This window comes from Euphorbia lathyris, chromosome 2 (genome assembly GCF_963576675.1).
Source record: "Euphorbia lathyris chromosome 2, ddEupLath1.1, whole genome shotgun sequence".
Taxonomy (NCBI): Eukaryota; Viridiplantae; Streptophyta; class Magnoliopsida; order Malpighiales; family Euphorbiaceae; genus Euphorbia; species Euphorbia lathyris.
This window is the reverse complement of record NC_088911.1, coordinates 53,249,745-53,262,525: the sequence shown is the minus strand read 5'-3', so window position 1 is coordinate 53,262,525 and position 12,781 is coordinate 53,249,745. Positions and strand designations below refer to the sequence as shown.

At 32.8% G+C, this 12,781-nt stretch overlaps 2 protein-coding genes across 2 annotated transcripts; both read right to left on the bottom strand.

The window, feature by feature from the left end:
• Nucleotides 1-1,465: 1,465 nt before the first annotated feature.
• LOC136220443 (uncharacterized) lies at nucleotides 1,466-2,566 on the bottom strand. Its single transcript, XM_066008263.1, has one exon. The coding sequence runs from the start codon at nucleotides 2,466-2,468 to the stop codon at nucleotides 1,983-1,985; it is 486 nt and encodes a 161-aa protein (XP_065864335.1). The 5' UTR covers nucleotides 2,469-2,566; the 3' UTR covers nucleotides 1,466-1,982.
• Nucleotides 2,567-6,037: 3,471 nt separating this feature from the next.
• On the bottom strand, nucleotides 6,038-7,370 carry LOC136220442 (calmodulin-like protein 11). Its single transcript, XM_066008262.1, has 4 exons — nucleotides 7,238-7,370; nucleotides 6,988-7,145; nucleotides 6,511-6,588; nucleotides 6,038-6,420 (listed from the first exon to the last, which is right to left on the bottom strand). Exons 1-4 carry the CDS (start codon nucleotides 7,311-7,313, stop codon nucleotides 6,286-6,288), a joined length of 447 nt encoding a protein of 148 aa, XP_065864334.1. The 5' UTR covers nucleotides 7,314-7,370; the 3' UTR covers nucleotides 6,038-6,285.
• Nucleotides 7,371-12,781: the final 5,411 nt, after the last annotated feature.

The window sequence follows — 12,781 nt, the reverse complement described above, 5'->3', positions numbered from 1 at the left end:
CATATAAAGATTTTCCAGAATTTTGAAGAAGCGAAAGCTTAGAAAAAACTAGAGACGTGTTCTAATACCATCTTAACATTCGAAGAACATGTTTCTCAATTGTAATCTGAGTTGATGTATTTATATACGAAACTCAAGTCTCCTTGTTCTGTAATTGATGAACTATAGCAGATGGGTAACAGATTTCTTAATAAAAATCTTAACTAATTCTTATATCCTCGCCAATTTTGGACAAAATGTGCATTTTCCAAAACATAAACATATGTAGGTACACAAACAATGACCTAAACAATGATCCTTCACTTGCAGGTTTAGCTATTTTAGAATACTTGGCAAAATATAATTTAGAATTTTTGGACTAAATAACGGAAGTTTTGTTGTACACTTGTAGCCATTTGCATTTAATAAAGACCTTGGGGTTTGCAAGTTGCAGAAAAACTTGGTTAACGAAGAAAGAAAAATCTGAAACACTTGTGACTGAGCAGAGACAAGTAGGGGTGGTGATGAACGGAATAATGGTCTTAGCAGTTGCACAAAGATAAGAAAATTTCTAATTGTGGAAAGAGAAGCAAATTCACCATTAATTGCAGTGGTGCTTCCGTTGGTTCCCAAATAGCAATAGAAAGATCATATATATTTTTGTAACCCTCATGATCATAGTTCCAAAAATAAAAACTTTATGAATGATATGCATCTACAGTTCCATATAGCTCCACATGGCGCACTAAGGTGCTAGGGGTCCTGGAGCCCTGACGCACGGCGATGGCGGACACTATAGCAAGACAATGCGCACTTACGAAAATTATAAAACTAACATAAAAATGCAATGAATACTAAATCATGACAATATTCTTAAGCATAAATAAATTTTAAAATGCAAAATAAGCCCCATGTTAGAAAGCTAAAGTTGAATACTAAATCCTATGTTCTACTCCTGATCCAAATTGTTGAATTCAAATTTCCCTTGGCTGCTGTGTTTCTGTTTGAATTCATTTTCTGTGGTTTGTTCTACTAAACTTCTTCCCTTATAATAAGACTGTTGCTTCCTCTTCTATCTGTCTCCCCTACGCCACCAAGGCGCGCCTTTGGCAACTGTCCCTTGGCGCGCCCACGGCGGTTGTGCCACGCCATGGGGGTGTCATGGCGCTAAGACCTGCGCCTGACCAAAGGCGTGCATTTAATACCTATAGCTCCATTGAGTAAAAATGACATCATATCCACAGAAATAGAGAATTAATGTTCTCAAAAACAAAAACTTCATCTCAAATTTTGTCTGGATATATCCAGATGAACCAGAGCTCCTTTGAGAGTCTGTTCCTACTTTACAGTGCCAAAATGTTTAAATTAATAAATTAAGGAATCCTGAGATGTGAAACTGGAAATCTGAAACAGTTTAAGATACAAATACAATTCAAGCATTGTGTTAACATTTAACTACGTCTTGCACCAGGAAAATGTCAAATCAGATGGAAAATTCTCAGATACAATAACAGCTTCAAAAGACAACTCCTCAATTGTACTGTTGATATTAACCGTGGTTTACAAGTGCAGCATCAAGCTTATAATTGATATATACCTTATGTATCGATTTAGTTTATACTTTTAATGGTAAGAGGATATAATAGTATCAAGACTTCCTATTCATAGACAGCAATCAGACTAAATTTCCTATATCTCTTACCATATTTTCATAATTCAAACAAGAATCAAAATGAAAAATCCCCAAATAGGCACAAGCATATCCAATTCTAGCCAATACATACCAAATGAATATGCTTCAATCTTCATTTCATAAGCCACTTAAAGATCTCTTTAGCATCAGTGCATTTCAGTGCTTGCATTCTTCCTCACTGTCATCTTTGATTAAAAAACCATTCATATTTTGGATCGGAGGCAAGAAATTCACTAGCCCGCTGATTCGTTAAATAAAAATCACATTTGTCAAACCCAATCAAATTCGTCCACTTACTATTCTCCGGCATTTATACCAGACATACTAATTTCCTACCATCCTTTTCCATCACCATCCCCTCTCCAATCGCAATTCTCGCGTCCCTAAACGGCAAGGAACACTTCTCCTTAGCGAGCCCGAGACACTTCTCCTTCGCAGCAACCAAACAGCCCTCCATTTCGCGCTCCTCACACATCTCTCTCTCCTTTAAGTCGGGCAAGTTACCTCCAATAAAATTGCGCCACCACGGTGGTTTACATATTTCGGATGCGGAAATGGCGCACCCAATCCGTGATCCAGCCTCGCACTGCTCGATAACTTTGGACTCACAGCGCTTGTATGCAGCAGCCCAGGAGTGGTGATTTCTAAAAGCGAGAACGTAAGGCCCGAATGAAGGGTCATCGGATGGTCCGGCGCGTACGGGACCACGGAGTAGAGGAATTGGGTAGTCAAAAGGGACTATGGTTGTAGAAGAAGAGTACTCGTCAGGAAGATTTGCAGATACGGAAGGGTCCATGCTTTGAGGGTTTCAGAATTGAAGAAGGAACTTCTTGCTTTTGCAATCTTTGCGGCAACTGTAAAACTTCTTGTCTGCAATGTATGGGTAAAATTGCACCCATGGCCACTGAACTTTGATAGTTTTTACGGCTAGTCTAGTTTAAATGATTTGAGACTCTTTCCCTCTTGAATGAACCTTGTGAAACCTTTGTCCAAGCATACGATTTAATCACTCAAGTCAATTTTGGCATTAACTGTTTAATAAATACTAAAAATAAGTGTTGAATATAAAAATATGGGATAAGGTACAAAAAATACCCTTAATGATTACAACCATGAGCAACTTTACCCGGCGCTTAACATGATGTAATTTTTCTTCTAATGTTGGCGATAAAGAGCAATTTTATTCTAACATTGACAAGTTTAGTCAATTTCAGATATAATTATAGAACATAGATATTTTGTTCTTTATTCTGCGTCAATTACATATTAATTGGTTTTAAAAAAATCATATTTTTTTAATTTAATAATAGAATTGGAGATTAATATTTATAAATTCAGTGAAATATATGTTTTTTTCAACTCGTACAAAAGATAATATTTTTTTAGAAAAATTCACGTCTAATCATATGTTTGTTATCTGTTATTAACGAGTGATAAAGTGACGCACATGTGAAGTATAGATGACAGAATTCATGACCGAAAAGATAGTTTAATGAATTATTTCTCAAATTGACTCAACTTGTCAACGTTGGGATAAAATTGTTCTTGGTTGCCAATATTAGGGGTAAACTTGCTCATTTTAGACATTAGGAATAAAATTGCTCCTTACAGAAAATATTTGGGGTTTTTTTTTGCATTTTATCCCTAAAAATATTAATGGATAATGTTTAACTTAAATATTTTAATTTATCAAATTAAGTGATTTTTTAATTAATAGATTAATTTGGTTCAAAAAAAACTAATTGATTAATTTAAATGGTGGAGAAATAACATTTATCAAACACACTTTAATTAAATAATTATTTAATATTTTAACTTAAGTAATTAAGTGGGTTATCAAACAAATTTATATGTCCATTTCTTGGGCGACTCGCCTACCTACCTTTGATTAACAGAAATTTTAAAAATGTTTTCAAAATTTTATTTTTCAAAGTTTAGATTTAATCGAGATAGATTATCGAGATAGGAATTTTACTAGGAACGAATTAAGGCAGGATTTATAATTGTAACATATTAGAATAATTTTATTGGATGAAATTGATTAATGGTTAATCGGAAAATATTCTAGATATGTGATTCCTATTAAACGGCTATATATCTTTTGTTGGAAATAAATTTAGTTATGATTTTATTTGGTGTATTACATAGGCTTTTACATCTCTATTGGGTTGTACAATTAAATACGATCTATGTATCTTTATTGGTGTATTTACTTTTTCTTAGAATAGATATTGTCTTTCAATTTTATGTAATTCAAGAAATTCAGAATCCAAACTCAAACGAAACAAAAGCTCAAACATGGTGGCTCAGACCGAGATGATGAAGCCTTAGCTATAGGTTATAGAATTTTTACAACTAGGTTGTAATTAAAAGCATGTATCATGTCACAGTTTTTATGTTTTATCCATTGTGATTTTACAATATGATATATCTGTTGGTCCCTAGTTTCAACAATATCCATGAGTCATATAAATCAATAATTTATCAATGAATTAATATAATCCCAAAATATTAAGTTGGAAAATGCTTTACACAGTCGAACCTTGTCAAATTGTCATCTAATGTGATCCATGCCAAAATCCGGTGCATTGGATTTATCATAAACCATCTAAGAACTCATCTAACTCATTCAATCCAAATTTTAGTTTTCTTATTATGCTTACCACATTTGAATCTTAAGAAAATGTTTTTATTCAAAATTTTATATTTATTTTTATATTTTTATCAAACAAAAAAATGAATCAGAAAAATAGAAATAAAGAAAATGAGAAAATTGAATCGAAATATGCAATTTTTTAGAACCGAACTGAAATGTATAATATTTTTAGAAGCGAATCAAACCGAATCGAAATGTAATTTAATTATGTTGATTCCAAACCATTAAAAAAAAGATGTATTATTTAAAATATCATTCCAGTTAATAATAATGAATTTTTCTTTCTATAATCGGCCATGTTAAGAAATGAAAATCTCATTTAGTTTTTACTAACAAACTTTCTTAATTTTCTTAATAACTAATGCAATTAATTTTAACAAAATGTTTTGAGTTTGTTTGTTTATTTCTTTACTTATTTGTATCAGCTACATATTCTTTTTAACAAAATGTTCATATGAGGTCAACCAAGCCGCCCCTTGACTTGGTCTTTGGTGCCCAAATCTTCTAATAGATTTTTTGTGCCCAAATCTTAATCACAATTCTCAATATTATGATTAATCTTAATAACTACGATTTAAATTTGAAGTAATTAAAAAGTATGTGAAGAACCAATTTACATATCGGTTTGGTTTGTTTGGTTTTTTTCATTACAGTATTTTTATACGATTAAAAATTAACCAATTTCCAAAATTTGGATAAAAAATGGTCCAAATTACAAATATTAGCCATATAAAAATTTCTGATTTTAAGGATAAAATTGTTTTTGGCTATTAATATTAATATTGGAGTATTGTTTGTACCTTATTTCAATATAATAACTATAAACTATTAATTTATATGTATAAATTTTCAACCCACCATAATATAATAACTACAAAATTTTGATTTATATAAAAAAAATTTCTAAATCTTCTACCAATAAATTTGTAGTAAAAGAAAAAAGAGAGGAAAAATCACTAATTGAAAAAATAGTTAAGCTTATATCCAATTTATATAACTCATCTAAACAAGTTAATACAACTCATTTTAACTCATTCACACTATCAAGTAATGTTCTCATACGAGTTGGGTAAAAACCTTATTACAACTCAATCAACCCATATTTAAACACTTATATCCAGAGGGCGACAACCGATCCCAAATTAGCTAGGTCCTTGCCTATACTGTTGTTATTGAAGATCGTGGACACTTAATTTTTTGTTTTAATTCTCATTGTGTTTTTAGTTTTGTTAAACAATGTAATAATGGGTAGCCCATATTTATATTGGCATAGTGATCAATATCCATGGTGGAGTATGATGCATTCCCAAGCTAACTATTGTTCTAAAGTTAGGATGGACATCATATGAAGTTGAAAAGACCAGATGTGGCAATTATTGAATTCATATATCGTGTTTGTTTTGTGTCAATTTTCGGTTAGTGTCAAAATGAGTCAACATTAACTCAACCCGAAAACTTTTGTATCATAATTATGTTAACCCAATCGGATTAGTTATCATTTACGTATCGTGTTTTTGGGTCACATGTAATTTTACTGTGTACGTGTATATTAATAAATAGTGACTTTTAAAAATATAGTAGGATATGTATCTTAAAGTATTTAATATTATTTTTGGATTAATATATTAATATTAATTATCTAAAAGTCCGTTAACATCATGTTGAAGGGTCATGTAATATGTTTATGACAATATAGGGAGTTTGAATCGTGTTTGTAAGTAACAATTATAATTTTATTAAGGTGACATGTAAAAATACAATAGAATAAAATAATAATTTTAAATATTTATATCTTCGTATCATTCTTGGATTAGCATATTAATCATAAACCCACTTAAAAATTTGAGTGTAAATTGGGATCAACCCAAATAATTATAAATTATAATAGACAAAATAAATGAGTGAAAGTATATATAGTAAAAATTATTGGTTGAAATTGTATAAAAGTAATATAGAATCAAAAAGACATCATCATCCTAAAGAACTCATCAAAACTAACAAGACCATCTCCATCCAAATCAGCCTCTCTGATCATCTGTTCAGCCTCTTTCTCTGTTAGTCTCTCTCCCATATTTATCATCACTTGCCTTAGCTGCATTCCATTCATTTCCCAATATTAATTAATTAATTCATCTTACATAAGATAGTAATAATAGTAATATGCATGAATAATTAAACTCACATCGTTAGCTGATATATATCCATCTTGGTTTCTGTCAAATACTTTAAATGCTTCTTTCAGCTCTTCCGCAACATTTTCCTGCAATGCAAACATTACTTAGTACATTAATATTTAAAGAATAAAGTAATAAAATAGACTTATGGTTTTTTAAAGATGTATCAATTTAGACTCCACGTATAAAATAACATTAATATAGACTTAGTCTTTAAAAAAGTATCAATTTGCGCCTCGATAACGGATTAGACACGTCATTCATATTACTCTGTTAAGTTCTGATTTCTCCCTCCACATACAATTGACAAAACTTAATGGAGTAATATCAATGACGTGTCTCGTTCCGTTAATAAGACCTAAATTAGTACATTTTTTAAACGTTAAACTTATATTGGTGTTATTTTGTACGTGAAACCTAAATTGATATTTCTCATATAAACCTATTTTAGTACTTATCTCATATTTAAATATATATATATATACCTTCAATTTGCGTCCAATAATATTTAGGAAGTCTTGAAAATCAATGGTACCATTTCCAGCAATATTGACTTGATTTATCATGTCTCGAACTTCTTCTTTAGTAGGATGTCCATCCAATGATCTTATAATCGTTGCTAATTCTTCCATTGAAATCAATCCTGCATTGCATTGCATTATAATTATAGAAATTTATTACCTATGTAATAATAATAATAATATAAATGAGAATATTAATTAATAAATAAAATACCATCTGAGTTTTTATCAATCAACGTAAAAGCCTCACGGAATTCGGCAATCTGATCTTGAGTTAGTGCTTCAGCCATTTCAATTTGTTAAAGGAAGAAGAAGGACTCTGCTCTTATATATAAAGTGAAAGAATTTCTTAAATATGTTTTTGAAATAGTCGTAACGCGCTAAACTCTAAAATTTCAATTCAAACTTGGAATTTCTCTAGAAGTGGGCCTTTATATTATAAAAGTCAGTTAGACCATGACTTTATTTATTACTGTACTACATTTGCATACATACACAACTGTTTTCATTTTATGGTCAAAATGTTTGATCTATACTATATCTGCTTTGCTTTCCCTAATGTTAAAATTTACATTAATTTCCATTTAAAAATAATAATTAGACATGTTTATTCTGTTTAAGGAATATATATAGGATTGAATGGAAATAAAATTAAATTATGCCAACTTTTGTTGACAGGCATCAAGTTTTCACATTCTTAAGGTTAACACACATGACTAATGAGGATCCGATAGGAAAAGGAAAAACAATCAGGGGCGGAATCAGGAGGGTTAGGGGGCTCGAGCCCCGACAGGCGGCCAGAGAATTGATTTTTTTTTTTTTAGTAATGGTGTCTGATAATATTTTCGAGAGAATTATATTGACTCTATGTAGTATTATTTCAATGTTTAAAAGTAGATGAGATGGTTAAAAACATGTTACCATTATTAATTAATTTAAATGGACTCTTTATTTTTATTTTGATAACACTTTTGAATTCATTTTTATTATGTCTTTACCATTAAAAAAAAGTAAACATGTTTAATTTTCTATTACTTTAATGCTAGTTTCTAAAAAAATGATAACATTTTTACCGTTTTAATGCGTTGGAGGCTAAAAAAATTTTGCCCAGCCCTAACGGACTGGACTTTGAAAAATTACCGTCAACCGCACAATTAATTTCGATTTTTTTTTATGTTTTGAAATTTTTTTTACTGATATGCTTGGGCCCCCGATCATCCGGGGTCCTGGTTCCACCACTGAAAACAACAAATGGAAAATTGAATTTTAAGTAGCTTGGTAGTGGTCCTAGTCGAACCAAATCCATGATTTTCTTTTCTTTCTTTTTATCTTTTAAAGAAAAATGGGATTAATTAATAAAGGGTAATTAATTTATTAGTCCCTATATTTTGACAAAACACATTGTTTAGTCCCTGTATTTTTAAAAACACATGGTAAGGTCTCTAACATTTTTTTCATTGAACTGTTTAGTCATTCCGTCTGTTTGTTAGATTTTTTACTGTTTATGAATTCGGAAATAACTAAATTATCCTTTACTATTTATCAGTAAAAAACAATTCACACTTTTATGTCTTTCTCTCACAACTCGCGCTCACAAAAAAATGGAGAAGAGATTGAATCTCTAACCCATAATCGAATCAATTATGCTCACTCTTCCTTTTTGAATTGAATGTAGAAATCGACTCAAATCTCTCTCGCTTACTCTTCCTGTTAGAATTGAAGGTGAAAATCCACTTACTCTCAATTGTGAGTTTAATTTGACTCAAATCCAAATTGACTAACAGAATCTTCATGGGAGTCTAACGGCAGTGACTAAACAGTTCACTGAGAAAAACGTTAGGGACTAAACAATTCATCGAGAAAAAGGTTAGGAACCTTACCGTGTGTTTTTGAAAATACAGGGACTAAACAGTGTGTTTTGTCAGAATATAGGGACTAATAAATTAATTACCCATTAATAAAAAAATAATTACAATTAAGGATTAATTTAGTTTATGAAGTTATATGCAATCAAGTTTAGGTATCAATTTGAATTTTCATTTTAATTTGATATTTAAGATCAAATTAATCTAAAAATAACAGGTGTCAAATAACTACAAAGTATATATCAACGCTTGTTATTTTGAACTAATTTGACATTAGATATCGGCTTCAAAAAAAATTGACATTAGATATCAAGTTGAAAAATCAAATTGATACTCAAACTTCACATTGTACTAGATAACTTGAAGTACACTTTATTCGGGCTAAGGAGAGAGTTTTAGTGTGATGAAGGAATCCTTCCGACCTAACCCTAGCCCTCCCTTCAGAACACCCCGATCACTCAAACAGAACCACTAGACAGATTCCGAACTCTCCAATCATTTCTTGGTAATATCCTTCAATCTTACTCAAACTCTATTGTGGGCACTGAAGAACCTAAAAAGGAAAAGTCATTATTGTTCTACGTGCAGAAGGATTGATAGCAATAGACTATGTCGACAATCTGCATCTTGAACCCCGCACAGCTTTAATATCGGCATTTAAGGAACTCTTAGCACAATCATGGAAAGATTCACTTATTGTGAAACTTCTAGGGAGGAACATCGGATATATAGCTCTCTGAAATTGAGCCATGGAAATATGGAAACCTAAAGGGGATGTAAACATATTGGATGTTGGGCAAGGCTTTTATATTGTCAATTGTAAAAACATTGTTGACAGAGAAAGAATTATGAATGATGGCCCATGGACAATACAAGGACATTATCTAACAGTTCGAACTTGGACCTCAAAATTTCGACCAACAAAGACAAAAATTAACCCCACGACTGTATAGATTCGGTTCCCAAACTTACCGATGCTCTATTACGAGCAAAGCCTACTTATGATTATAGGTAACACCTTTGGAAAAGCGATCAAGGTTGATAAGAATATTGTGAAAGAGGAAATGTGATATTTTGCACGAGTATGTGTTGAAATTGACTTGTTTAGCCCATTGGTTGCACAATTTTAGATTGAGGATGAACTTTACCGTGTGGAATATGAAGGGCTTCATATTGTCTGCACAAATTATGGTCTTTACGGTCATGGAAAAGAAGTTTATACTAGCCCGAGCATTATGGTTGAAGCTAATTGCACTATGGATATATCAATAGACATGCAGCAGAAGAGCATTACATCAAAAGTAACAGACAATGAGACAATGGAGGTCCAGCCGTTGATCCCAAACCTGACTATGGACCTTGGATGATGGTCCAAAGATGGAAGTACACACCTAAACAAATAACATTGCCACCTACGGGTACAGAACGCGACTCCAAGCTTTTTCCACCTGTTGACAATGGACCACAAAAAGGTCACCCCAAGAAAACCATAGATGAGAATACCAAAGTGAAAGGACATGGGATGAACGACTAGACCAAGTTGGAACTTCTTCCAACAATTTTCACTTTACATCTCGAGGTGGAAAATGAGGACGGACGGTAAATAGTCATGGCGAAAGGGTGAGAAGGGCCTTCAGTGACATAACAAACCACAATATTTCTTGGGGCTCAAATTTGATACCAAAAACATCACTGTGGAGTTAGATGAACTCGGAGGGGATACATATAGTTCACTAAGACAGTTTGACAATGCTGGCAGAAGCAAAAGGAATCAGACTTACAAGGAGATGGCTTTATGAATCCCACTACTTGGGATTAATGTGAGAATTCCATGGATAAATTGGGCAACACACCCCACCTTAGGTCTACCAAGGGTAGCAAAGAGATTTGATGTGCTTTCCATTGGAAGGTTTACCCATAACACAATTTTTACTTCTTTTATTAATGAATTACATCTCATGGAATTGTTTTGGAGCAGGGAATATGGCTTATCAATGTGCCCTTTGACATTTAGTTATTGTGTTCCAGCCTAATATCCTTGTCTTTCTAGAAACCAGATTACCAGGTAACCGTGATGAGGACCTTCGATGAATGCTAAAGTACTCTTGAGTTAAAGTTGTGGAGACAGATGGTTTTAGTGGAGGCATTTGGTTATTCTGGCAGGATCATCGTGTTAATATTACTATTATTCAGAAAAATTAACAATTTATGTTATCTTGATGCCAATTCGCTGAATATAAGCTTTCTTGCAACCTTTATATATGTCAGACCCCATATTCGTTTTAAGCGCAAATTCATGGAAGATTTGGTTTGCCTGGGTTCTACAATCTCTAGACCATGGACAGTCCTGAGTGATTTTAATTATATTAAGAATTATGAGAAAAAAGTGGATCGGCTAGAACTTCAGACAGATGTAGTATGTTTACGGATTGGATTAATCGAATGAATTTTATGGACCTTGGTTTTATCGGGCCACATTTATTTGGTTTAGAGGAAATTCTGCCAGAACTTGGGTTTATTGCCGCATTGATAGAGCTCTTTGTAACACAAAATGAAGGATCTTATTTCCTGAAGCAATAGTACAACACCTGCCTAGGAAAAAATCGGACCACTCCCTAATTGGCATCGGTTTAAAGCTTAATGCATTTACCCCCAGTTGGCCATTTAGGTTCTAGGCAACCTGGTTTCACCACCCAAACGTTCTCCCATTCTTTGACTTCGCATGGCCTGCAAAGCGACAATATTATAGCCGATCTGCAAACTCTTATAGAGATCTTTACAAATTGGAATCGAAATGTGTTTGGGCATATAATCTAGAAAAAATATATTCTCTACCACCGACTTGAAGGAGTTCAAAGATAGCTAGCTAATAATGCCCATAATGGTCTGATTCGGCTTAAAAAGAAAATCAGAAATGAACTGAATGAGGTACTTGGTTTGGAGGAAATTCTATGGTATTATAAGGCTAGAGTCAAGTGGTTGTGCTTTGGGGATCGCAACATAAATTTTTTCCACATATGTACCATCATCTGTCGGTGAAGAAATAAGGTGGAAGAGCTGAGAGATGAGAACAACACCTAGATCTGGGATAAGCATGAGTTGAAGCACATAATGAGATCATATTTCCAGAATATATATAGCGAGGAGGAAAATGCTCGACATGTGCTCACTACTAGTCACACGTTCCCGTAAATGGAAGAGGGAGATTGAACTGAGCTTTACCACCAGTTAATTTGGGGGACATTCAACGAGCCATTTTTTTTATATACAGTCGTATAAGGCTCTAGGCCCTGCTAGATACCATGCCATCTTTTACCAATAGCTATGACCGATAGTCTGTGTAGCTTCCTGTAATATTCTGAATTCGAGAATTATGATAAAATCTTAGAACAAGACTTTTATTGCCATTATTCTGAATACTGATACACCTAGGAGTGCTTCTCATTTTCACTCGATAAGTTTGTGTAACATGCTCTATAAAGTAGTGACAAAGTGTATTGTTAACATATTAAAACCTCATCTCCGAAAGCTAACTAGCCCAACTCAATTGAGCTTCATCACTGGGAGAAAGATTATTGATAACATCATCATGTTATAGGAAACAATTCATTTTATACGGTCTAAGAAAGTTAAAAAATGGTGGATGGTTATGAAAATAGATTTGGAAAAGGCATACAACCGACTTAATTGGGATTTCTTATAAGAAACTCTTGATCTAGTAGGACTCGGCCTGATTTGGGTGGATCTTATTCTTAGTTATGTTGCGGCCTCGTCAATGCAAGTCCTCCAGAATGGTGAGAAATTATCGGTGTTTAAGCCAACCCAAGGTTTGAGGCAGGGAGATCCATTATCACTCTATCTGTTTGTCATGTGTCTCGAGAGACCCAGTCATA

Coding starts and splice junctions, on each gene's coding strand:
- LOC136220443 (XM_066008263.1), bottom strand. CDS start 2,468: ATGGACCCTTCCGTATCTGCAAATCTTCCTGACGAGTACTCTTCTTCT.
- LOC136220442 (XM_066008262.1), bottom strand. CDS start 7,313: ATGGCTGAAGCACTAACTCAAGATCAGATTGCCGAATTCCGTGAGGCT. Junction 7,146..7,237: donor GATTGATAAAAACTCAGATG/GTATTTTATTTA, acceptor AATGCAATGCAG/GATTGATTTCAATGGAAGAA. Junction 6,589..6,987: donor TTATTGGACGCAAATTGAAG/GTATATATATAT, acceptor TTTGCATTGCAG/GAAAATGTTGCGGAAGAGCT.